Here is a 27579-nt window from a genome sequence, read left to right as displayed (position 1 = left end):
CTATCTACCAGAAGCATGATGTGGGAGAGGCTGGATTCCTAGTCCGGCATGTGTATTTGTGACGAAGTGGATGAACACTGTACTTCAAGCAGCAGGGGCCTGATTAACTGAAGCGTTTTATAACGGCACAATATCAATGGAAACCGCTCTGTCAATCAGACGAAGGGCAAATTAGCTAGTCCATGAGGGACTTTGACTATGAGGGAAGTGAGGCGTCATACTCTTAGGAAAGTAGCCAGTAAATCAACAAGGATGGAACATGTGCAAAGTGTGGTTGCAAAATATAGATCATTGTCATGGCAAAAATGTACTATTGCTTGCAGGATCTGAAGAGCAAAAGGGTCTACCCTAGGCCTTTTAGGATGGGTTATTTAGAACTTTGACAAATTGCGGCTTCGACTTCCAACTCAAAGCCAGTGCTCCCAGGACGATGCTTGGATTCTATCTCTCTCATTGATGTTTCATGTTATATACATATGTTATTTAAGTGAATGTTCAACTTCAACGAAATGCAACATTCTATTGAATGACACACACATTTATCACTGGTAATGCTTGAACTTCAACCCTCTTCCCTATGCATGCAGGTCTCCTCTCTCTATTTAAGAGTTATGAATCGGAAACGGTTGCTTGAATCCTACCTCCCTCATTGAAAACTATATATATATATATATATATATAAACACAGGCACGTGTACATGAATCATCATTTTAAGTTAGAGGAAATGTAATGTTTGGCATTATTATCATTATTTAACCATGGGCTATATTCAAATGCCTGTTTTATATAGTGGACAGGAAACAGGCATTGAATAACAAAGGCACATATTCTTGGTAATAATGCCTGAACTCTCCCACACCTGTTGGTTTTTAATGTGTTACCTATATGCCTAATATCTGCTTCTGTGATGCACGAATTAGAATATTGTACCAATCGTATCTTGGCAGATGTTTGAACTGTCCTTTCCTGGCACAGGCTATTTATTTATCTTTTTGAAATAACCTAATTTGCTAAATTAATGGCTACATGAAAGGTAGGTTTTCAATAAATATGTACATAGATGTAGGGTAGTCCATTGAGCCAAGTCAAACTCTCTACAAGACCACCTAGTAACCAGCACCTTATTAGGAATCATCCATGCATAATCCTTGACAGCTGGAGCATTGGGCCATGTTTTCAAAACACCAAGAGAGTTATGGCGGGTTTAAAAAGACTTTGAAAAAAACCCTTTCACCAGAAATGCGAAAGTAGAATAGACCATTTGAGTGAAGTCACTCATTCCCCAACACCCCCTGGTAGCTGTCGCTGGAAATTCACCTCCAGTTCTCAGCCACATCAATAAGGCATTGTGGGTATGCAAATTAGGCCAAATACAAATCTTTTTCTCCAGGAAATTGTCTTTGTCTTAGAGGGCAGTGCTGCTTTATACATAGCTTAATCAGCCCAAGACAGACATTTTGCAAGGCTGTCAGGACAACTACATACCTGGTTTCACCCTTATTAGGGATCATCAATGCAGTGTAGATCTGACAGCCTTGTGGTTGGAGCACTTTCTTGGCATTTTGAAAACATGTCCCAATTAAATTAGTTTTCATTCCACCATTAAGTTAGCAAATTGGGCTATTTAAAAAAGATAAATATATCAGTTCTTGCAAAAGTGTATATTCTACCTTGACTCATGACTCATCCAATCCTTAGATATCAATCAACGTGCATTGCTACATGGTTATTTACACGCTCTTCGTGGGACTTCCTCTAAGCAGAGGTATGGCTCAGATAATACATTCTAATTGTTTGTATAAATTAAGGTGACTTTTCCTGATCAATTAAATAATGTCAATGTTTTATTGCGTTTTGTCTCAGCTCGCCTAACGCGGGTGTAGTTAATCAAGCAAGCGCAACATTAAAGTTGTTATCCAAGGTAGGTAAGAGGAGTTGGGGTATAACTGCACACTGAAGTGTGAGGAGGACAACTAGGAAGAGTGACACCACAGAATAGAGATCGGAGAGAAAAGAAGTTTGTGAAAAAAAAGGAAGAATAGGGAGGAATGATGAATGGGAACAGGGTGGTGGAACATGGAAAGACGTTAAGGGACAGCAATAAAGGATAAAGAGCATTTAGTGAACAGGACATGCATGTACAGAATGTGGGATAGGGTGGCATGATGATAGAGGGCAGGGCAGGCCAATAACCGGTAATAGGGCAGTATGTGAAGGCGTGCAACATTGTAGGAGTACAGTGGAGAAGTAGCACAAAGCCAGTGGAGAGAGCAGTTTTGAAGGCAGTAGAATTAGGATTCACAGACACCCTTGTAGACATCCATTGCTCCCAGCCACCTTGTGGCAGTTTTACATGCATCGATTTGTATTCCTGAGTTTTTCCTGACTTAAAAACAAAACAAACACAAAACAAACATGAGGCAGCCAAGCGGTTCACATATTGTTCCAAGTTGCCAACGGTGGAAGCCAAACCCTTGAGGAAGGGCTGAGACGCTGAACAATTATGGTGGAAATAAAGGCATCGCTCAAAATGATGGCCAAGGCCTTAGAAATATTGGAAGAGAATCCTTAAAGACCCATTTCCAAAGGCCCCCAAATGAGTGGCCCTGTAGCCCTAGCCCTGTATTGTCTGATAGTCTATTACCTCGTGGCAGACATCGAAACTCCGGGACGGAAGTTGATGCATCTCTGTGTGTGCATCTCTGTGTGGCGCGAAATAAAACGCCAATATATCCATTCATTATTTATTATCTACCTCAGGAGGCTAATTGTAGGTTCTGTGGGAACTCAAAGGAATTAGAGACTCTGCAGCATATCGTTATCCGGTGACCTGCTCTCTCAAGTCAGATCCCTTTATTTAGATCATTATATAGGTACATTTTTGGTACTCGACTTTTGGCGATTTGTTGGTGGGGGTTCCACTTGTTTTGGCGGTTTTGCGTCTCATGAATTGTTTGAATTTTGGATGAAATGTAAATTAAGCATGTCCTTTTACTCAGGAAATACGGTATGCTTTTTTTTTTAACTAAAAATTGTATGTATTAAGTTGTTTTCCTAAATGTTTTTAACTGTTAAAGTTAAAACCTGTTTTTTAGCCAATAAACAATACAAAAAAACCTGATTTTTCTTTCATTTCTAAACAAAAATGATTTCTTTACATTTGGGAACTTAGAGGAGGGCGAATGAGCTTTTGATGACCTGGTTGGCCTGCGTGGTACCAAGAGGATAGCGTGGCCATAGCCCGGCCCATCAAGCACAGCATTCACAATAGTAGCGGGAAGAGTTGTTTTAATGTTTGATTTCTTATTGTACAGTGTGAGCTGCATGCAATGTAGTTTTGTATATTGCTCGATCATTCGAAATTGTGTTTAGGAGCCTGACTTGTACCCGTCGGTGGGTGCTACAATAATAGTGATGGCTTCTCTGGAAAGCATATGCAATAAACAAGAGCCAGAATGTTGGCCTTGCAGGGTGGGAGACACAGGAGATGCACTGTACCTGCAACAACCTCATCGCTGATACTCTTGGAACTGGAGCATTCATCGTCGTAGGCCACAGCGCTGACGGACAAGCTTTCTCCACACTGCAGGTCTGTGATGACGCAGCTGGTGCTGAATGAGGTGCAGTTATAAATGGTTCCGCTGCTTCCAAGAGCCATCGCTGCGTAGGAAAAGGCCCCGGCGGATTGTGTCCAAGAGATTGTCAGCGTGCCATCCACACAGTCGCTGATGGCTTGTACATCCTGTGGGTCACAAGGTGCTGGAAACACATTCAAGTTAGTGACAGAGACAGTGGAGTCAAGGTGGATGTCATACACCATATCGACCATGTACACTTAACCTGGACCATGTCCACTGCAATAATATCGGGAACAGTTTTTATATTTGAAACAGATACAATTTAATTTCAATCACGGTGCTTAAAAACATTCCAAATCGCACAATAACCTGTCTGGACCAGGCGGAAGATTGGCGGGAATATCCACTCATTATGCTTCATGTCGCTGCTGATACTTTCCCATCGACCCCCTATAATCATGTTTCCAACGTGCTCCCAGCTCCTCTACCAGTGTTCTTCCACCCCCACCTTACCCCTTGCCTTTGGTCCTGTGTCAATGACTTGCTAGTAATATTCATTATTCCTTATCCTGCTCTTCCTTGTCACAGTACTTGCATTTGAGGTGGTTCCATCTCCAAGAAGGAGCTCTTTTTAACAATTTCTTTTTTTCGGTCCTGTCATTTGCCATGATACCATCAGACTTGTCCTTTACCCATAATCGTACGGACAACTGTCCACTCACCATGGGCTGATTGTAGTAAATAAAAGGGTGTGGAGGGTGGGTGTGGTGACTGTCATGAGGAACAGTAGGGTTAGGACTAATACATTTTAAATGTAAGCAATCCAGACATTCCCTCCAAGTTGCTTTTCCTAATGATATGATATGGCATTTATAATACACCTATAAACAAGTGTTTCAAGGCGCGACGAGGCAAGGGAGGGGGAACAGAGGGAAGACAGACAGCGATCATACTAGACCAGGTGTCATTCAGAACGCGCAAGTGCATTCGAAGGGGGAAGGGGAAAAGTGCGAGGGAGAAGGGGGAAGTGCAGTACATGGGATAAAAGAATCATAACACTAAGTAAAGTACGGCCAGCTGGTGTCAAGTGCAAGGGTAAGTGCAGACATCCAGTGTCAAGTGCTGGTAGTGGGACAGTAGGGATACAGAGACAGTCACGAGTGCGGGGGGTTGCCAGGAGGGCAGTGCAGGTGTGCGACTGGTGGTGGAGGAGACCTGCGTCCAGGAACAATGGGTGGCCAGGTAACCAGTGCAGTTTCAGCCAGGGGTTCAGCAGGGGAGAGGAGGAGAAAAAGCAGAAGCAAAGAGAAAGGTTTTGAGGTGCTTCCGGAACCGGAGATGGTTCTCCTCAAGTTTCAGTGAGGCAGGGAGGCTGTTCCAAAGGGAGGCCCCAGCCCAAGCGAGAGATCTACCACCAACCCGTTGCTTGGAGAAGCGACTGACCCTGAAGGAGTTGGTGGCGGATGAGTGAAGAGCTCGAGAAGGAAGATATTTAGAAAGAGAGAGTTGAAGGTATTGAGGCCCCATGCCCCAGAAGGCCTTGTTGATAATGCAGAGGGTTTTGAACTTAATCCTCTCAGCCACTGGGAGCCAGTGCAGAGATTTCAGTCCTGGAGAGATACGATCCCTGGGTTTGGGGGCAAGTACAAGTCTCGCAGTCCTGTTCTGGATAAGTTGCAGAGGGTGGAGAGTGGAGGCAGGCAGATTTAGAAAGAGGCTGTTGCAATAGTCCAGCCTAGAGAGTACCAGAGCTCTGGAGACAGTGAGCTTCTGGGGGAAGGAGAGGAACGGAAGAATACCTCTGAGGAGGTGCAGCAGGTAGCGTGACTTCTTAGAGACGTCAGAGATGTGAGGAGAGAAGGAGAGTGTGGAGTCGAAGATGACCCTGAGGTTTTCAGCCTCACAGGTGGGAACAGGAAGAGGGCCAAGAGAGGCCGGCCAGAGAGTGACAGGAAAGGAGGGAGTGGGTGTGCTGATGAGGTGAATCTCAGTCTTACTGGCATTAAGGCAGAGATCATTGGCAGCACACCACTCCTGGATGGCAGACATACAGTCAGAGACGAGAGAGGGAGAAAAGGTGGCTGAAGGTAGCCTGAAAATGAGCTGAGTGTCATCCGCATAGCACTGGAAGTTGGGGCAGAGCGCGGCAATGCGGTGGGCAAGAAGTGCCAGGTATTGGTTGAACAGCCAGGGAGAGAGGTTGGACCCCTGGGGAACACCACAGGTAGAGCTAGTGATAGAGGAGAGGAAGGACCCAAGTTGAACCTGGGAGGGTCGATCAGAGAGGAAAAAGTCAGCCACGCCAAGGCATGACCAGTGATCCCCACGTTATCACAGAGACGATTGAGCAGGATGGCATGGTTGACCGTATCAAAGGCAGAAGAGAGATCAAGTAAGATGAGGACATAGGGGGTGTTGGAGTCAAGGTTTGAGAGCAGGTCTTCAGGGATGTTCAGGAGAGCAGTTTCCGTCCTTCTGGCAGCTCGGCCAGACTGATGGTCATGGAGGCAACAGATTCAGTGTGAAGATTAAGCTCGGAGATGGCAAGATTTTCCAGGAGTTTGCCAAAGAAAGGAGTGATGGAGATTGGGCGATAGTTGGCCAGGCAAGACGAGTCGGCAGAGGGTTTCTTAAGAAGAGGGTGCACAAGGGAGTGCTTCCGGGGGGAAGGGAAGACTCCAGTGGTGAATGTGTGGTTGCAGAAGTCGGCCAGGGCGTGAGCCAGGGAGTCGATGTAGTCCTTGATGGTTTTGGAAGAGCAGATCGGACTTGTCTGGAAACCTTGTGAGGAGATAACAGTGGAAAGGCAGAGAAGGGGGGAGGCGAGGTGGCTGAAAAAGGGCCATAGGAATAGCAGGGCGCGGAGGGAGGAAGGGGAGAGGAGGAGAGAGAGGACAGGATGTCCTGAGTTTTAGAGATGAAATGTGAGGCCATAGCCCAGCAGAGGGTGTGGGAAGGGAGAGGGGAGGTAGAGATTGCCCAGTTCCTTGCAGATTTTAGAGAGTTCAGCCGAGTTGTTGGATGCAGCAGAGACGCAGGCTTGGATGTGGGTTGTCTTCTTGTGTGGACAGAGAGCCGGTATTGCCTTTGGAGCAGGCGGGAGGCCAGTTTGCCAGAGGATGTACCAGAAGCACGCCATTTCCTCTCAGCCACCCTGCACTTGCGTTTAAGGGTGACGAGGTCTGAGTCATACCAAGAGTTGCACTTGGCTTTGGGCTTCAGGCGGATCCTCATGACAGGGGCAAGAACATCGAGAGTATCAGATATATCAGAGTGGAGCATGGATCATAATCCCTCTCCTTACTTTGATATCTACCCAAGATGCACCTCTGCATAAGGATATGAAACAAACCAACCATGGGCCAATGTAACTGATGCACACCAAAGAGATATTTGTAAAGTATGAATTACTTAATAAATTCAACAGGAACTTCCCTGAAGCACAGCAATCTCAAAAGTATGAGTAAACAAACTATCAACCTATAGATGATATTGCTTGACGAAAGGGTGCAGGTCTGAGCAACTTGCATCTCTACACATCTACACCAGAGAGGCGTCTTGGGCCTCTGCCCAAAAAGCTGCCATTCCCTTGGTAGATCTACTCTAGATTCCCCAGGAAAGAAGAGTTTCGGAGAAGGAATAAGCTGAGGCCATTTTGATGCTCCAACATCTTCTTAAGGTAATAGAGCAAGCTCTTCTTCTCCTTCCTAACATGCTACGTGTGGGAGAAAAGGCTTAGACCTGTAGAATGCAGATGTGCTATCTAAGAAGGGGAGAGTGGGAGAAGGTCTCTTTTCACATTCCACAGGTGCCAGGGTTCCGGCTCCAAACATGGGGAGGTGAAAAAAAAGTAGCACAATATCCTTTCTCTGGTGGAATCTAGACAGAACCTTGAGTCTAAAAACTCAATCTCATTGCAGGACACGGATTTGCAACCTTCAGCTCTGCAGATGTTTTTTTACTACAACTCCAATGACATGCCATTGGCTACATTGGCTAGGACTGATGGGAGATAGTAGTCCAAATAATCCAGTGAGCCAAAGGTTGCAGATTCCTATTGTACGATAATGGCTTTTTTTCTTTTCCACAAAGTGCTTGGGTGCTCCTCCATGCGGCCTGCACTCTCCCCTACTGAGAGGGCCTGCAGTGAGCACACTGGCAAAGCAGACCAGCAAGGCCTCCCCATTAGGGCTACCCTGTGTAGTCAGGATGATCAGCTGGTAGAATTCATCCCGCGTTATGCTGGCCTGATGCCCTGATTGGCTGGGCATCTTCTGTACTACAACAACACCGCTGGAGCCGGCAGGCAATCGCTGGCCCCTTTAAAGGGCCTCATCTAAGGGCCAGGTCCCTCCCTGTCTGGGCCTGAAAGGACCTAGAAGGCCCGCTGCAGCAACCCGGGTCATGGCGACAATGGGCTGCTACATAAATTCTCTGGGTAAGCACCCACACTATGCGCATAATCTTTTCAACAAGGAATCTCAACCCATTTATACCAAGCACAGCTTCCCCACTGCACCTATTTCACATTCCATGAAATCATCACCACCTGTGGTACAGCGCTGTGGATCGTTTACAATTGAACCCTTCCGTAGCAGCCCACCGACATGTGTTTACCTCCATAACTGATTGACTTCATCTGACCCTTTCTACTTCTCCTGGGCCACGCTCCTCTGTTAGGATGCTACCACCCAACAAGCATTGCTGGATTTATCTAACTTTTTGGCTCACAATTGCTACTGCCTCTGTCCTTATGTGCCTGTAATTACATCCTTTAACTGCCTAGGCTGTTCCACTTAAGCTGCTCCCACAAAACTTTGTTGCACCCCTTTACTGCAGCCAATATAAATTGTTCCAACTGATGTGTGCAATAGCACCTGTATGCGCTTATTAATCACAGAATGGAATTACCATACTAAATGACCCCATACTCAAATAACTGGACAAACCCAAAGAATATGGCAAAGTACTACTTTATTGTCAGTTCAAAATAAAGTAGGGCAATCTGGCGAACCACAATCAGTAGTCCACATACTCACACATGATTTTAATTGCACAAAAGCTTTATACCTCAATATGCATCAGCTATGACAACATCCTACGTGGCAAACTTAAAACCTATTGAAAGGAGTGGTTGTTTAAACATATGTACCTATAGTATGTGTAAGTGTTAATAACTTCATTGGCTTCCCTTTATCTAGTAAGCACGCCTTGAACTACCTCTAAATACTTTTAATACTGATTATAATAGAATACAGTAGTGGATTGGCCTGTGCAACTTTGTATAGTTGGTTGCTCCATTGGCCCATATGATTGGTTGGCATTCTCTCCCAACCTTGAACTTTTGGCTCATTAGCAGCGCGTAAGTGAAACGAAACCCAGGTGCAGAGAACAACGGCACACTACTACCCACTTGCTCCAATTAGTTCATCATCTCTCTTAGCCAAAGTTCCCCTTTGCAGTTGATCTTGTAGCCTGTTCCTTGCTCTGGGATCTATGAGGGAGTGTGGCTACACCCTTATCTTCATCTGGAGCATAATGAATGGCCCTTGTTTTGGTTCCATGTCATTTCATCGTGGGATGTTTTTTCGCAGGGTTTTTACAGCACATTTTATTAGAAAAAAAACTCATGACATTTTTTTTGGGGGGGTTTCCTCCCAATGCCCGATCCCCTTTCATAGTTTTGCTTTTCTCAAACACCCACACTCCATATATATATTTGTCTAACCCCGCCTAAAAATTAGATGAGTTTTTTTCATTAAAAAAATCACAGTAAAAACCCCCGTGATGAAAGGACGTCGTACCCTTGTTTTCACCCTCTGAGTCATGTCTGAGGAGACCACATATTTGTACATTTCAACCTATTATTTCCTGCTTTTTGATTTCATTGTACTAGGTGCTATTAGTCCTCTTGGCCTCTGGAGAATTGATCACTCCATCTCACATATGCTTTCTGCATTTTTAATTATCCAATACGTGGCACTTGTGGATGTTTTCTTCTTAGCTTAATCTAAGGGAAATGTGTGTCATATCCATTGCTTATCCTCTTGACTCCCTTTGTGCCATGCAGTTATTCCTTGATCAACATCCTTAATCCCAAGCCAAGAGGTTCCTCTCCATCCTTCACAGAAAGCTGTTTTTCCAGCGTCTCCTGTCTCTGCAGCCTTGGTCTGTTTCTGAGGTAGATTGGTTAGATTCAGTACAAGTCAGAAGTCCATCTTTTTCCCCATTGAAGCTTTAGTCACATTATCGGTTATATCGCAGCAAGCTTCTATATGTCTCCTCTACCTTGTGTTTCCGCATATATACATTTACTTTGCTGCTTCTCACTTTTTTCTTTGATACTCATGAGTTCTTCAGACTTAATTACATGTTTCTCTTGGTGCTTCAGTTACATATTTTATTCTTTTGAATATTAATAGATCGTTTCAGTGCGTGCATTTGTCTTTACTTCAAGACGTCACTCTGCAGCTGTTTGATGTTCTTTATAGTTTTTCAATGTTCATTGCATCCATCTCCTGTCCCAGTATGAGGGTACCTTCGATACAGTTGTCTGAGTGCATAACATCTGTCATACACTCGATGCAGAATCGGGACAATGCTTGGTGTCATAGATACAACTCTTTCACTGTCGTTACAACATGATGGTGGTGAGGGGGCGCAGCTTAACAATGACATATTTGTCTGTCTGCTCCTCTACAGATGCCTGTGATCTAGTGCCTGCTTGAAAATGGAATCTATGTGTGCTTTTAAATCTTTGCATCCAAAATTGTGTGCTGAATTCCAGTGGCTGCTTGAAAATCGAATCTCAGTGCGCGTTTAAATCTTTGCATCCACCACCCTGTGCTGCATTCTAGTGCCTGCTTGAAAATCTGAAAAATGAATCTAGGTGTGCTTTTAAATCTTTGCATCTAACATCCTGTGCTGCATTCCATTGCCCGCTTGAAACTTGAATCTAGGTGTGCTTTTGATTCTGTGTATCCACCATGATGTGCTGCATTCTAGTGCCTGCTTGAAAATCAAATCTAGGTGTGCTTTTCAATCTTTGTATCCACCATCTTGTGCTACATTCCAGTGCCTCTCCATCTGTCCCTCTTCCTATACCTCAATGGGACTCTCCATCTCCCCCATTTATTCTAACTGTTACTCTATCACCTATCCCTCCACTCTCACGAAGTCTGGGAGAAAAAAGTTTGAAAAAGATCTCTTGTCCTATAATCCTGGCCTACCTATTGCTGACACCTACATCAATGCTACTTCCAGGCAGACTATCACTGATATCCTCTTCTCTGTCCCCTGTCCAGACCTATGGACCCCCCCGCATCTGATCTGTACCCTCTGCCCTTTTTCCTCCTCACCCATTTAGGGCAGGACTAGATGGGAAGCACTCTTGGCTCACTTTTCATCCTCTAGGTGCATCATTAATGTCTATCAAAATGGCATTGTCATGACCCAGGGCTCTCAACCCAATCTTTTCCTTTTCGATGGGTGCCTGCCGGCCCTCATTAATTTCCTTCCTTCTCCTGTTACTCCTTCTTCCTCTCTATCTGCACCTCCTTCTCCACGTCAGACGGGTGTACCACCCCCCTGTTCCCCTCCTCGGAAAACCTTCAACAGTGATAACCGGCTTAACTTAGCACTCTGAATACTCGATCTGCTGTCAAACACTCTTCTGACATCTGTATCGTTCTTGAAGACTTCTATCTCGACATCCTCGCTCTCACGGAGACGTGGTTGAATGCCAGCTTTGTCACTGCTTTTGACACCCTCCTCCCTGATGGCTACAAGATCCTCTCCAGGCCTTGGCCGAACCGATCTGGTGTTGGAGTAGCACTGATCTTCCCTGAGTGGGTCCCTACCTCTGTCATACCCACCCAGCCCTACACCTTCTTTGAAAGCCTTGTTTACAATCTTGGTGTCTCTCCTACTCGCTCTCTCCCCCTTGCCATTATCTACAGGCCCCATCTCTCTCTTCCTCTTGGAATGGGCTGACTTTACCTTATCTCTCCTGACATCTACCTCTGAACTCCTCCTCCTTGGAGACTTCAACATCCACCTTGACTCCACTGTCTCTGCCTCCACACTCTTCTGTGATTTCAGTACCCCTCTCTCCCTCACTATTCTCCCTTCCGGCCCTACCCACTCTGCCAGACATACTCTTGATGCCTTTTTCTCCACTGATCTTCCATTTTCCATCACTCTCACTACCCCTCTCCCCTGGTATGACCACTCTGTTCCCAACTCGGACCGCTCAGCCCTTTGACCAAGCCCCCCTCAGCACTGCCATCCTCCTTTGCGGTCATCTGACCAATAAAACGAGTGTCAGCCGCTGTGTTTAACTCCACCTTCATCCTCCCTCGTTACCCCGCTATTGACTCTCACACTGACTCTGTCCATGCCATTCCTGACCTTGCTATCACTAACACTCTCGACATTCGTGCCCCTTTCACAAGGATCCGCCTGAAACCTTCCTTCAAGCGTAACAGCTGGTATGACTCTGAACTAGCCGCTCTGAAATGCAAGTGTTGAGTTGCTGAACGGAAGTTCGCAGACCTCGGGTTCATCCTTTGACAAACTGACATGTCGCCTACTCCAAAAGCAATACCATCTCTCCATCCGCTCCAAGAAGAGGGCCCACATATCTGGAGCCACTAACAACAATGCTGAACTCTTCAAAATCTGCAAGGAACTAGCCAATCCATCTGCAGTCTCTACCTCGCCTCTCCCATCTCAGGCCCTCTGTACTGCACTTGCTACCCATTTCACCTCTACAACTCAGACCATTCTGACCTCTCTCTCTTCTTCCCATTCCTCTACTCCTCTCCCTGTTCCCCTGGCTCCCTCTGCCTCCTCTGGCTTTTCTTCCACCCCCACTCACTCTCTCCTCCTTCTCACCTATCACAAGGGTTGAGGTCCTTACAGTAGTTTGCTCTTTGGAGGTCTCAGCCAAACAGGTTTCTCCCTGTTCTTCCAGAACCATTAAGTGCAACATCTCCTCCCTCGCTCCAACTCCTGCTGACTTCTGCAACCACTCCTTAGCCTCAGACTCTTTCCCTTTTTCTCCTAAGCACTCCCTTGTGCACCCCTTCCTAAAAAAGACTTCAGTCAACTTTGTGTGCAGCCAACTACCATCCTATCTCTACCACACCCTTCCTTGGGAAACTCCTGGAGAAGTTGGTCTGACTCCAACTGACCCAACACACTGAGCTCGTTGGTTGTTCACCTGAGCATCAATCTGGATTCTGAGCATCCAGAGGCACAGAAACTGCTCTCCTGAACACCCTTGAAGAACTGCTTGCGGATCTTGACTCTAACTCTCCTACTGTTCTCATTCTCCTTGATCACTAACCGCCCTTCCCAGGTGCTCCTGCATTCCTTCTACTCCCTCACCACTTACTTCACATGTGGTGTTCCCCAGGGCTTTATCCTCTCGCCTTGGCTTTTCAACATCTATCTTTCACCTCTTGCTCTCCTGATCTCTGCCTTCTCTCCTCATTGCCAGTGTTACGCAGATGAAACAACTCTCCTTCAAGCTCCCCTCTTCCTCTTCTCTCATCCCTGACTACCTGTCTGCTATTTAGTCTTGGTGCACCTCCAACAATCTGTCTTACTGCCAGTAGAACAGAGATTCTTCCCATCGGGGCACCTGTTCCCCATTTCCCTCCTGCACTCTGGCACCCTCTATGGCTCTTCTTCCTCTCCTTCCACTGAAGCCAGAAATACTGGGGTAACCTTCGACTCATCTCTTTCCTTTACTCCTCACATCTTGGAACTTGTCAAGAATTCCCACTTTCTTTTTTTTTTAAACGTGTTTATTTTAAGAAGGCAGGTTATCACAATACATAACTTAAACATTCGCGACATGATGCATAGTACAGTACAATACGATTCCTTTCCCATTCCCTCCCCCAGTCTCAAGTTCCTTCCCCCCACTCCTGCTGGGGATCCCCAGCTTGTATTGTTCTCCTGGCCAATTGGGGCTTAAATGTCAAAGCCGGGAAATTTTGGTCATAGGGCCTCATTAGGACCCAGGCGGTAAGGGGTTTACGGCGGCGTAAACAGCGCCGACCCTTACCGCCTGATTCCGAGGTCCCTTAGCCCCATGGAGGTTTTAACACCTGCTTTTAGCAGGTGTTAAAATCCATGGCGCTAAGGGACCTTGTTGTTAATTACGCCACCGTAATTTACGGTGGCGTAATTAACGCCTTCCCCACTCCCATTATGCCCTATGGGGCAAAAATGGGAATGGGGAAGGGTAAATGGGTTAATGGGGACTTACCGCCCCACTCACCTCGGAATGGGGCGGTAAGTCCGCCAACCACCATGGCGTAAACATAGTTTACGCCATGGTGGTAAAGGTACGATCCAGGCGGTAACTTACCGCCTGGGTCGTAATGAGGCCCATAGTCAAGGACCGGACCCCAGATGTTATGAAAGCGATGTAGAAGGCCTGCTCTGGCGGCTGTTACCCTCTCAGCTATCAAGATATCCCAGACCTTCACCCACCAGAACGGCATGAGGGGACCTTCCGCCGTCTTCCAGGTGCGGGCTATCACGTTCCTGCCCTCCAGTAAGCATTGAGATAATAGTTTGCCCTTAGGTCCTGACCTTGGGTAGATTCCAGGAATTGGAGCTCCAAGGAGAATAGGTTCAGGATCTAGGGGCAGTTGCACCTGAGTAATGTCTGCAATCGTCACCAGGCATTCTTTCCAGAATGCTTGGGCTTGGGGCAAGACCACCACATATGGAAGAAGGAGCCTACTTGGCCACATTGTCTCCAGCAGTGTGGGTCGAGAGTGGGATGCATGTGATGGAGTCTTAAGGGCGGGAAATACCACCGAAGAAGGATCTTATAGGCACATTCCCTATCTGTGATGCAGGATGAAGAGGAGTGGGCCGGGACCAGATATCAACCCAGCGTTGGTCCTCAATAGGATGGCCCAGGTCCGCTTCCCATTGGGCCATGTATCGAGGCTTGGAAATTAGGAAGTCCGGTTGGAGGCGTTTGTGCAGAGTAGAGATTCTCCCTTGGGGTGGCAGCTCGGTAAGGGTCAGTTCAATGGCCTTTGGGAGTCGGGTGGCTGCCTGGCGAGTCTGTGGATGAGTGCACCAGTGGCGCAGCTGGATGTACGTGAACCTGAATCTTGAAGAGTTCTTTACATCGTCGAAGGTGCAGGGTTGACCCCCCTCAAAGAGTTGTCCCAGGGTCTCCAGGCCTCCTGACAGGCCAGGTGAGAAAGTCGGGTTCATGAACACTGGGACGAGGGGGCTGAGTCCCACTGGAATCTTCTTTAGTTTCAGCGCTTTGTCCCAGACTGAAATGGTATGTTTAGTGGTCGCCAGGAGTTACCGCCATCGCCGCCGTTCCGGAGGATGGACATGTGGGAGAAAGAGGCAGGGGTAGTTGCGCCTGTTCGAGGTCCACCCATCGAGGGCAGTTAGTAAGTATTTGCCATGATTGAATACAGGCCAGCTTTGCCGCCATCTGGTACTTTTGTAGATCTGGAACCCCGAGACCGCCGAGCCTTGCGTTGCCCAGCATCGTGGATTTAGGGATCCTGTTTTTTTTCCCCCTCCAAATAAACTGAAACATTTTCTTCTGTAGGTTTTGGAGGGCTGGGGCCGGAATCCGGACTGGGAGAGAGGAGCAAGCATAAAGGAACATCGGTAGCAAGTTAATTTTACACGCCGTGATACGGCCCATCAGCGAGATCTCCTGTGCTGCCCACTGCTTGAGGTCCACCTCCAAGGCCGTAAATAGTGGAGGGAAATTAGCCCGATAAACCTCGCTTGGGTTAGCTGGGATCTGGACCCCCAGGTAACTGATTTCGCTGGTCGTCCATTGTACTGGGCATAGTGAGCTTAGGGCCTCTCGGTCCTTCGAGGATAGGCCCACCTCCAGGGCGGCTGACTTCCAAAAATTGATGGCAAAGCCTGTGACCCTTCCATAGCTTGCTATCTCTGCCAGGGCCTGAGGGAGTGAGGAGCGGGGCTCCGTAGTGGTCATAAGGACATCATCTGCGTAGAGGGCCAGTTTATGATGCGCTGAGCCCGATTGGAAGCCTTTGATTGCAGGGTTCAGCCTGATCCGCTGGGCGAATGGCTCCATAATTAGTGCGAAAAGCAGTGGCGACAGTGGACATCCCTGTCTGGTTCCACAGGTTAAGCCGATAGGGGAGGAAATGGTGCCATTGACTCTGAGAAGGGTTTTGGGTGCTTTATAGTTAGCCAGCGTCAAAGTGCAGAATTCTGGGCCGAATCCAAAAGCTTCGAGGGTGAGCCTCATGAAAGCCCAGTCGACTTTATCAAATGCCTTAATTGCGTCCAGGGCCAGAAGCACCAACTCCCGGGAGTCTCGGGAGGCAAGCTCCACCAGATCCAAGGTCCTAAGGATATTGTCGGCGGTGGAACGATATTTGAGGAAGCCAGTTTGGTCGGCGCTGATTATCTCAGTCAAAACCTGGGAGAGGCGTGTTGCTAGAATTTTGGAGTATATATTATTGTCAATATTAAGTAGAGCGATAGGTCTATATGACGCAGGATTCCTCGGATCGCCTCCAGGTTTTGGCAGTAAAACAGTGATTGACTCTTGCATGGACAGGGTTATCGTGCCTGTGGTTCTGAATGAATTAAACAGCTGCACCAAAGGCGCTAACAATTGAGGTTTGAAAATCTTGTAGAACCTAGTCGTAAATCCATCTGGGCCGGGGGCCCGGGATTTAAGGCCTTTTATCGCCACATCCTCTTCCTCATCGGTGATCGGTGCCTCCAAAGAGTCATTGGCTGCCTTCTTTAGTCGGGGCAGCGCTGCTTCCCGTAGATATTCCTTTTGTTCTCCCACGTCTCGCACTGGAGCGGTCATCACCTGGGTCAGGTGGGCTGTTGCAAGCCGAAGTTTGTCCTGGTCGGCGTATTGAATTTTGCCATGTTGATCCCGTAGACCCACAATCGTGTTGTTCCTCCTTGTCTTGGCCAGTTTGGCCACCAGTAATCTATTTGCCTTGTTGTTCTTAGCATAGTAAAACTGCTTAGCCTTCGCAATTTGGTGAGCAGTATGTTCAGCGTAGTGGGCCTCAATCTTCCTCAGCGCTATCTGGATAGCCCGCTGTGTTTTAGGGGTCCAGCCCTTCTCCTTATGGAACCTTTCGGCTTTTTAAAGTTCTTCCTCGAGGCTCTGACGAGTTTGTCGTCGATGCCTGTGGTAGGGCACTCCTTGCGCAATCAATTCCCCCCTCACCACTGCCTTCATTGCATCCCAGTTGTTGGCGGGGGAGGTGTCTTTGCTGGGGTTCTCTTTGAAGAAATTGGTGATCGTGGTTGCAATTGTATCTCTGAATGGCATTTCGTTCAGAATCGGGTCATGTAACGCCCATCTACGCTGTTGGGGATTAAGTGGTTCCTGCACTCAGATCACCAGGGCCACCGGGGCATGATCAGACAAGATTCTGGAGCCAATTGTCACATCGTCGGTGAATGTAAAAATTTGCGGGGATACCAAGAGAAGGTCTATCCTGGAGAACGTTCTGTGAACATACGAGTAGAAAGAGAAGTCTGTTTCAGACGGATGGAGTACACTCCACGAGTCCACCACCCCTAAAGTTCTGAACAATTGCAGGAGAGCCAAAGCTGTAGCGAAGTCCCCGGAAGAGGGCGGGTGCGATTTATCTTTGATGGGGTCCGGGACCCCATTGAAATCACCCCCAATCACAATCTGGCCTTCCAGGAAGGTAGAGAGAGCTGTACTTAGCGACTCATAGAAAAGCGCCTGGCCTGAGTTGGGCGCATACACTGAAACTATGGAGTACAATTGTCCCCGCATCAGACATTTTACCGCTATGTATCGCCCCTCCGGGCAGCTCATGGAATCTAGAATCTGAGGGTTCAGCCCCTTCCCAAACAGGATTGCCGTGCCGCCTCTCTTAGAATTCCCAGATGCGAAGAGTTGCTTTGGAAAGTTCGGGGAGCATAAGCGACTGTGATCCGCTGGCAGTAGGTGAGTCTGCTGTGGCATAGCCACTGCCGCGTTGTCATTCTGGAGTTTCTGCAGGATGGACTTGCGTTTTGGAGGTGAGTTCAGTCCCCTAACGTTCAGGGAGACAAATCGCAGAGTCTGGTGTTCTGGGACCAGCTCCGGGGGCTCCGATAAGTTCTGAGGGGGGGGAGATATAGAGGAATTGGCCATCATGTCGCAGAGTGTGCAGCCATAGGTTTCCCTGCCTTTGGGGTTTTTGCTCGGACCGCCAACGGGAGGACCGAGATTTAACTAGGGGAGGCAGACCATTTGTGGGTCGAAAGCCCCCGATGGCCAACAGGGCCAACGAATAATGAAAGGCCAACATTGCCAAGATCATCAATAGTCTTGGTGGATCGTTCCAAGGACTCATTGGTGAAAAGTACGTTGGAGCTGGGCAAGAGCCGTGGAATGGGCCCACTGCATTAGGAATGGCGCTCATCTGTGTTCCTGTGGCTGCTGCTCGGCTCCAGAGTGCAGGGCCGGCGAGCCGGGAGTGTAAGAGCCGGCGACCTCATCAAGGGACCCCGCTAGGCTATTTCCTCTTCTGGAATCTTGGAACCTTCGACCAGGAATTTTGTGTGGGAGCCGCCACAGGGTCCGAGCCGGCTGTCGCCTCTATGGACGGTGAAGGTGAAGGGCTGGAAGCGTCCGGGTTCAAGATGTTTTTAGAATCTTCCAAGTTTTTAGAATCTTCCAAGTGGCTGATTCTAATTAAAGAGCTTTTGTAGGAGAACTGCAAGGCAGTGGGATGAAGCCATCTGTAGCAGACTTTTTGGGCTTGAAGAAAGGTAGTTAACGGGCGGAGGGCTCGCCTCCTCTGGAGCGTGAGAGGGGATAAATCTTGAAAAATCTGGAGAGAGGCCCCCTGGAATGTGATGTCATCCTTGGAACGGCTGATCGCCGAGATGGCTTCCTTCGTGGTGAAAAAGTGCACCCTGGTGATAACGTCAGGTGGGCCATCCGCGACGAGGGTTCAGCCTGTGGGTGAGGTCTAGGAGCAGCTGTGAGCCATCAAGGTCAGGGAGGAGGGTTTGAAAGAAGAGGCCCACGTATTCTGCCAACTATTCCGCCAACCCCTTGTCAGGGATCGAGGCAGGAACCCCTCGGATCCGGAGGTTGTTGCGCCGGGCCCTATTTTCCAGGTCCTCCTGTTTGTATTCCAGAATGTCACATTTGTCCTGCAGGAGTCTAATTGAACGCTGGACCTCGGCTAAGGCGGAGGTATGATCCCGGGAGCGATTCTCAACCTCCCCCAATCTCTGTTCCGCCTCCGAGACCCTTTTGTCTGTACTCTCAAGCTTGGTAGAACGTTCCGTCATACAGGACCGGAATTCTGCTTTGATGTCAGCCATAAATTCCCGGATATCTTCTCTGGTCACCAGTGGTCCCTTGTTATCCAGAGATTCCCACGAGGCAGAGGGGCAGGAGTCCTGTTTCTTCATTTTTTCAGATGACATCAACATAGCTGCTATGTCCGAGGACTTGGTGGATTTCTGTAATTTAGTCATTGTGTTACTTGTCGGCGATGAGTTAATGGCTGCCAAGAGCTCCGCAGCTGTGAGGGTGTGCCGCCGCGGGGGCCGCCAGGCACTCCGCGAGCCTCGCAAGAAGCCAGGGTGTGTCACTTCACTCATGCAGATTATAGCCTTGCCCACAGGGAACAGGGCCGTCGGCCGGGGCACCCCAGGAAGAGTTCAGAAGGCTGGAGGGGGAGAAGAAGAGTCAAGGGACTTGCACGCGGGCCAAGCCTACCACCAGCACGGGTCCAGGGTCCCTTGGGAGGGCGCAGATTGTCCAAGTGGACACCAAACCGCTCACTTACAGAGGCTGCGAGGCACGATGAGGAATCCACCAGGGGCCCCCGAAAACAGCTCCCACAGCCAGCCGCCGCGAAAACCCTTCGGCATCTCCCCGGACTTCTTACCGGGAGTTGTGGCCCCCACCTCTCTCTGGCCACAGGCGGGCCACCAGGCGTAGCTCCGGTGCAGGATCCTCTCCATGTTGACACAGGGGCGGGCGGCGGAGGGACCTCTCTGCAAGCCGACCACCTCAGTCGCCTCAGTTGTGGCCCCCGCTGCCAGGGATCCCCCACTCGGATTCAGGCATGGGTGTCTGTGCTATCAGCTGGGCTCTGCGCATTGGCGTGGATCCCTAAACCGTGGGGCCAGCATCAGTCGGTGCTCGCGGGAGGTCAACGAGGAAGCTCACAACGTTGCATCCAGGGCTCCAAACCGGCTCCTCCATCCGGAGTCACGCCAACACCTCCTTCACTCTGGCGCTTCAGGTGGGGAGGGATGGGCCGCTCCCCGCAGACAGATGGAGCCAGTCCGCTCGCCACGCCCGGGCGCTCAACTCCCCCAGCCTGTGTGCTGCGACAGGGTTCGCCTCCATGTCCCTGTGGCGTATGTGCACAGCCATGCGTCCGCCATCTTGGCTTTCTCGGGCGGGGGAGGGAGCCGGGCTCTGGACGGCGATTTGGCGTGCAAAGCTCCGATATCAGCCCCTCATCTCAGGAAAGCTTGTTCTCCAGCGGCTCCCACGCCTGCGGCCAAGGTCGTTGGATCGATTAGGGCCCAGGAACCGCATGAATTCAGGCACGGCAGCGGGCGATCCACGAGCGCCCTCATCGAGTCGGCTCCAAGCCACGCCCCCTCAAGAATTCCCACTTTCAACTTCACCTCCTCAGAGGCAATCTCCCTTTTCTCGCCTTCCCCAAGAAGCTCAACATCTCTAGAGCTCTGGTCCTCTCCAGGCTGGATTATTGCAACATACTCTTCCTTAACTTGCCTTTTTCCTCCCTCCGCCCTCTTCAACTAATCCAGAATAGGGCTGCAAGACTTAAACTTGGCGGCAAGCCCTGGGACTGTATATCCAGCTCTAAAATCTTTCCACTAACACCTGGTGGGTGCAAGAATCAAATTCACGACTCTTTGCATCATCCACAAGGCTGTCTGGGACCTGGGACCACACTATCTGCAGCTCTCTCTCCCTTAGATCTTCTTGCTCCAACTCTCTGCTGATCAAACATTTCTCCAAGCAGAGAGCCTGGGGTGGGGGGTTAATCTCTCTCCTCAGCTGGCCCCCTCCTCTGGAACAGTTTCCCTCTCTCTCTCATCTTGAACCGAACCACCTCAAGTTCCGCAAACAACAGAAGACTTTTCTTTTCTCCTCCTCCTTCCCTCCCTCCCGTGCTAACCCTCACAGTGTCACTTAGAATGGTAGCCTAATCATTCAGGAGTCCAGTAGGGTCTTGGCCATCTGCCCAGCCACCACCAGCACCCCTCTGGGCCCACACCTGCCTGTCGGGTGTATTGTCTTCACCCTGTACTTACATGTTGGGCGGTAGACCTCCCTCTTGACTTGGGACGTCTCTGCCCGTGCACTTACCTGTTGCCTCCCCTACAGGCTCCTCTGGCACCCCCCTGGAAGACCTTATTAGCACTTACTTCCGCCACCCTGCCCCCTTCCTTTTGCACCTGCACGTTCCAAATGTCACAAGGTCTAGTAAGACCGCTCTTCGTCTTATTATTTGTTCTTTGTTATTTCCATTGTTTATTTAATCCCTTGTTCCCTTCCCATTTTGCCTTGTGGTGCTTTGAAACACTGTCTTGTTGTATAGGTGCCCTATAAATATCCAATAAATATATGAATGTCTCCCGGCTGAACCATCAGGACGGGGTCTGTAACTGACGCAATAGCCACTAGATACACAGCCTTTTGAATCTATAGTATTCAAGGGGTCAAATGGGGGGATCTGCAAGGCACGGCGATCCAAAGATAAATCCCTCAGGAGGTGTGGGGGTCATCCTGGAAGGTGGACGAGTAATCATGACACTCTTTAGGAGACTGCCCGCTAATAACTTTGCATTTGTGGCTCCCACCAAGGGTTTTCTGAAAGCTGGAATGTTGCTAACTGGAGAGAGAACATAGGTAATCTCTTGAGTAAATCTATCCTGAAAAGCTGGACAATGGGGGCATCCCTGCAGGACATGGAGGTGGAGGTTTGGGGGTAGATATTTCTTTCACCACACCAAGCCTGGAAGCTACCCCAAAGCTAGAGTAAGATTTAAGTCTGGAAGGCCTACTGTATTGCTGCACTTTAAAAAGTAATTATCATGAAAGCGCTTCCTCTGATAAACCTCTAATTTAACCTTCTGAATGTTTTAGTGCCAACGGGGGACCCATTTCTGGGTAAGGACAAGAGGCAGTAGTTCTTAGGTTAGTGAAATGGCCAAAGCAATAAAAGAGGACAGAAGGACCCCTGAGCTAACCCAAGGTACCAGAACTACCTCTGGTAGATATTCCCTAAATTTGGGGTAACCATGGGAAACAATACAGGCAGTGAAAATGTACAGAATACCTTCCAGTCATATAGTTTCTATGGATTCTGAACGACACTGAGTCGAGTTTCGAATGGGGTGGAAAACAGCAGCAAGACGACGTCCTCTGGCATGGCGAACAAATGCACAGGAGGCTTCCAAAAGCTCAATGATATCTGGTAAAAGAAATGTCTGGCAGGAGCGTTGTTTCCTGAAATGCAAAGAACACTCTACTCAACATGTCCTCTCCAGCTTTGTCCGCTCCCCTGATGGGGACTTCAGAAAGAGGAAATATGTGTTCTTCTGCCCAAAGTTCCATGTGAAAGACCAACTTCTCCCTCTGAATCCAAACAGCCCTTTCCTGGATCATAGACAATACATTCCTGAAGGCCAGAAACACAACCACATATTCTCCCCAATTGGAGGACATAATTGATTCCCTGATTAACCAGCGACCCTGTATATACATGTTCTCCAAGGTAGGATCTAATCACTACTGTAATTATCCAATGACGATCTGAGTTCTAAGAATCAAGATCTTGAGGTCCTGTGACTCAGTGCGCTAATTTCTTTGCAGATGCAACATCAGCCACCTCAGATGAATTATTTCAGAAGGTACAAAGACACAAGAGGCCATGTGAAGTTGCACCTGCAACCACTGATGGACTGCTGCTTCTGAACATTGGCGAAGGGCTGAACGGTATCTGCTTGAATCTGGTTGCTTAATGCTCTTGATAGAGACCACAGTCCTGTAGGGTGGAGAGCCAGACCCCTAGGAAGATGAGATCCTGTGACAGCAAAAGATTGGACTTTTTCCAATTGATAGGAATTCTGGGTCATTGCAACAACTCAGGCAGGGTGTCTCTTTCTGTGTTCTGCTGACTTCCTGGAATAGGCCTGTAGCAACCAAACATCCAGGTAGCGGTGTAATGCGATTCATTCCTGGTGCAGCAGGGATACTATCGGGGCTTAGACATTTCTAAATACCCCAGATGCCATCTTGAGGAAGAAGATAGAAACGAGATACTTTGAGTGTAGTTTCCCCACAGCAAAGTGAAGAAATTGGTGGTGAGAGCTCCTGATAGGGATGTGGAGACAGGCGTCTCTGAGGTCCAAAGATGCCAAGAAATCTCTTTCGGAGATTAAAGGGATAATCCTCTGAAGGGGTCACCTCAAATTAAAGGTGCTCCGTGTCGTCAAATCCAAGACCGACAATCCCACATTGCTTTTGGTACAACCACAGGGCTTGAGCAGGATCCCACTGCTGTCTCTCGTCGTTTGGTACTATAATTGTCACCTTCTTCCCTTCCAGATTTCTCATTGAGTACATGTGAACTGAACACACCGATATCGGATGACCCCAGTCTACACTATCTTGGCAATGTGTCATTTAATACCCTTTCTTTTCAAGCAGTGGATTTCTTGAGAGCTGGTCTGGGAATCTTCTATAAAATCTTCCAGGGCCTGAGCACTGATATTAAAGGTACATCTGATGAGGTCCGGCTGTTCTTCCTCTTTGCAGCTCAGAAGTGTTTGCTTACCTATCATGGCAGCAAATAATTTCTGAATCATGGAATGATTCTCGTACCTTAGCACAGGTGTAAAAACAGTGCAGTGCTGCTGCAAAAAGAGAAACACGTTGTCTTTATTAGGCGAGATGCTTGCTCGTGCTAAAAGAGCTCTGAATTGGTGTTCTGGGAGCACATTAACAGATGCTCCCATGTCTATGTTGGGTGACACCCTCTTTCCATCCATGTTGATTCTATACCTGAGGTCAGATTGGCCGTTTTTAGACATAGACGATGACTTTAACTTCTGATGCGTTGGCGGGTCGCTCTCCAGTACAACATTGAATGTTCTGGAAGCCCTGTTGATCCATGTGTGACCGCTGCATTCTCAAATTCGATTTGCATCGCTAGGTGTGGGAAGTGTCCACAGTAACTGCACGTACCCATGATGTTGGCAGATTGGTATAAAAGGGCATATTTCTAATCATCCCAATTGCAGTCGAGTAACTTTGCTGAAAATGTTGGGAGGGGCAATGACATCTAAAGGAAAGCGGCCTCTGTTAAATGAGGGACACAAAATGGTGTGCCACCAAAGTTGGGGAGGACAAACACCCTTGTCCCCTCCTAAAATTACTCCCATGCCCAATTGGATGAGAAGCCTTTGGTTTTCCTTTTCATAATGACATGAAGTTCGAGCAAGGTTCTGATGGAATGTGCCGCCTGGAGGATATTTAATCTTCAGCATCAGAAATCTCTCATGAATTCGTTATAGGACTCACTCGCGTATTGAAATTGCCTGTTGAGTCATCGGCTTCTTGAAAGCCAGGGGTTACTTGTGAGTGGTGGTACGCTGTCAGCAAGGTGCTAGCAGTCCTCTACTTCACCAGTGGGGCACATTGACAAGAAAAGCTGGTGAATGTCTCCTCCTATTGGGCGAAGCGCCATGGATATCAAGCCCTTTTGGCAACATAGACAACCTATGACCTACCGGTGATGCAGCTGCTCTGGGGTCAAAGTGAGGACGTTGCAGGAGGTGGACCATTCTATGTGGAATGAGGGCCGCTGTGGTAAGGACTACTACAGCAGCAGTCATTTCTGTAACATGCTTCAGTCTGATACGCTGCCCATAGGTGGAGTAAAATGGAGTGGTGATCAACAGTTCGCCACATGCAAGACGGTCTGCTGTTGGTGTGGGACACTCGTAGGGTCTGGGATAGAAGATATCTTGGTGGTAGTATGGGGCACTGCTGTGCAAGGCAGGAGACTGCTGGTTGTTGGTGCACGTCAGGAAACCATCTTGTGGTGGTATGGAGCATTTCTCAACCCATAGCAGGAGACATTTGGTTGCTGGTGCATGGAACTAGAAAGCCATGGGTATGAGATCAGAACACTGATAGGTGGTGGTTCAGGGCACTGTTTACCCTGACATGGGAATTTGTTTTAGATCAGGGGTTTGGCAGGGGGTTTATCGGGTACTTGAAAGCCTTGGGAGCAGGAGAGCATCAGGCAGTGATACAGATCTTGGTACAGCAAGCAGACTGTTTTTTAGAGCAGGGTAATGCTGTTCATTGCGTGCAGATCTATGCAAGATGGACAATGAATACTATTCCTATAATGATAGCCCACGCCAAGCTCACCAGGCCAGCCGACCCACAACTGCCACATATAGTCCCCCACAGAGCAGCGGCTGATCCTTTTAACACTGGTACCAGCTTCTGCACACAGACTTGGCGTTCAGCACTGTCCTGCAGGGAGAAATTGCACAGGCCAAAGTATTCTGTCTGCTCTCTCCCTTCAAGCAAGCCACAGTGGATCCCAAACAGAGAGAATTCAGGCGTGGAACGGTATGCAGGGCTTGAAAATAGTCAAGCACTACAATGGCCCCCCACATCCCAAAACAACGTATTTTGCACTTGTGAAATTAATTTGGTGGCACCAGCCTTGCTCAATGCCCTGAAAAGCGTGCACTTCCCTCACTCGCGAGCCAGAGAGGGTCAGGGGATAGCACACTGTCCTCTTTACCCATCCTGTCAGCAGGGATGTCATTTCACCAAAATGCCAGTGGTAGCAGAGGTGACATCACTCGCCTAACAACATCACAGGAAGTGACATCACTTAACGTAAGACTAAGTTGCATCATAGGAAGTGGTGACACATGGTCTTTGACCCTGATGATATCATAAGAAGTAGTATCACTGATGTGAAACATCTACAATAAATGTAAATTAATACAATCGTTTCTAAAGTAGACAAAACATTATTTTGGTTACCAACCATATATTAACTAGGGTACTGCCTTGCAATGCCATGGGCATAGTGGTTACATGCCAAGGACATGTCCAGCAGAACCATCATAGGTGAGGGGCACTCCCTCCATAGATTAGTACAGCCTCATGAGAGTAGGGACTCACACCTTATGCCAGTTAAACTCTCACATCTTATTCCAGGTGTAGCCTTGCAAGACAGCTTTGCTAGGCAGGGCACAGCGTCCCATGCATCCTTTACCAAGTGTGAGTACTTTGGACAGGAAAATCCTGGCCTGCACCTCCAGCCCCTCTTATCTTAAGAAGCTGCGCCACAAAGTCAGGAGGGCGAGGAACAATAATAATATTGCGTTCTTAAACAGCACTGCATGCAAGACTCTTCCAGCTTCTGTGTGACGCGATAACAGGTGCTATTACCCTATTTTTTAAAATTGTTCTTGACTTATCTGCTTCAGAAGGATGAAAGGGTAAAATGGCCCGGCCGTGGGATTCGAACATGCAATTTTCAGGGTCGTCTCATATCAGAGATCAACACTTTACCCGTGTAGCAAAGCTTGTGCGCATAAAGTGCCAGATCATTTATGTTTCCATAAAGTAACACATGCCACAGACCCCGACACACGAAGAAGGAGCACAATGTAGACGCTCTTGGTGGGTACTGCACGACACAGAGAACCAAAATGTCTGGCAAGAATAGGGGGCCAAAAAAGCAACTGCGGTCAGTGAAAAAGCTTTATTACATGTTTATTCAAAACATGGAAAGGAACGCCGACGTTTCGCTGTATGCCACAGCTTAATTGTGGTGAAGCATGCCACAGGCATTCTATCTTAACAGCAATGGAACTTTAATATAGTGTGGCAAAACCAGAAGCATTTCTAAGCACTACAATAAATGCGTCATTGGTACCCAATATAATGATATTCAATTTAGTGACTTGGAATGATGAAGGGTGGAGGTTTTATCATATGATTGCGCTTGCAAAAATATCTCCGAGGCGAGCGTTTATCTCAGAACTTGTTCACTTACTTATGTGGGAAAACTAAATGTTTCCTGAAAACATCTTTAGGTATGTAGCCGAGTTCTTGGAGTTTAGCAATTCTAATTAAATATGTGTTATTAAACCCTCTTAAAAATCTCTTTCTTTTCTGGAACATGCAAACTTTCTAAATAGTTAAAACTCAACAATGGTCTCACAAAAACTCGCAGTTCTAGAGATTCAGACTTATGTAAGGGTGTGGAGGTAAGAGACAGGCACAGGAGTGGTAAACTTGTTGGCGTAAACATTTATTCCAAACAAAACAAGGCAAAAACCTACCTAGCCCCATTACTAAGAGGGGTTTCCCTGCCTCAAACCAAATACTAAGGACTCTGTCAGGCTGTCTGTAAAAAGCAGAGGTGTTGCTAGGGGAGCTCTGAGGGGGCTATAGCCCCCGGTATTTTGGTTGTAGCCCTGGATAGAAGCTCAGGTGCTACAACCAAAGGCTAGCTAGCCCTGAGTCCTGACAGCCCCAACATGAGCATAGCCCCGGATCTTTTCCAGACCTAGCAACACTCCTGGTAAAAAGTATATAGCCCACTGTCCTTTGTCCAAAATCTATTTCTGTCCCTTACCTTGTCAACTAAACTATAAAGGATGGGGGTCTTCTTGATCCATAAGAGTGAATTAGAGTTCCATTATGGGTTTCAACTTGGGGAAAAACAAAGTTCCAACATGTACCAAAAAAAAGTTCCAAGGGGTGCAAAACAAAGTTACACTGTAGCCAATGGGTTGGTTCTATGGCACAAAAGGAAAGTGAAGTTCTAACTCAAAATGTTGACGCCAAGAGAGTGGTTCCCTTCTCTTTGTCTCATTCAGGCTTCTCACTGTGGTAACAAACGCCAGGGCAAATGTTTC

General features: G+C 48.0%; 1 protein-coding gene across 1 annotated transcript in view; it reads right to left on the bottom strand.

Annotated features, from left to right (window-relative positions):
* LOC138542778 (serine-rich adhesin for platelets-like) overlaps window positions 1–27579 on the bottom strand; it is a 385335-nt gene that overhangs the window by 300545 nt on the left and 57211 nt on the right. Inside the window, exon 8 of the mRNA XM_069641863.1 lies at window positions 3500–3760. Coding sequence (XP_069497964.1) covers window positions 3500–3760 — 261 coding nt within the window. The remainder of the gene's footprint in view (window positions 1–3499; window positions 3761–27579) is intronic.

Source organism: Ambystoma mexicanum, chromosome 1q (assembly GCF_040938575.1).
Source record: "Ambystoma mexicanum isolate Mex_15411 chromosome 1q, UKY_AmexF1_1, whole genome shotgun sequence".
Lineage (NCBI taxonomy): Eukaryota > Metazoa > Chordata > Amphibia > Caudata > Ambystomatidae > Ambystoma > Ambystoma mexicanum.
Note: the sequence above shows the minus strand (reverse complement) of the source record. Positions and strands in the feature narration are given on the sequence as shown.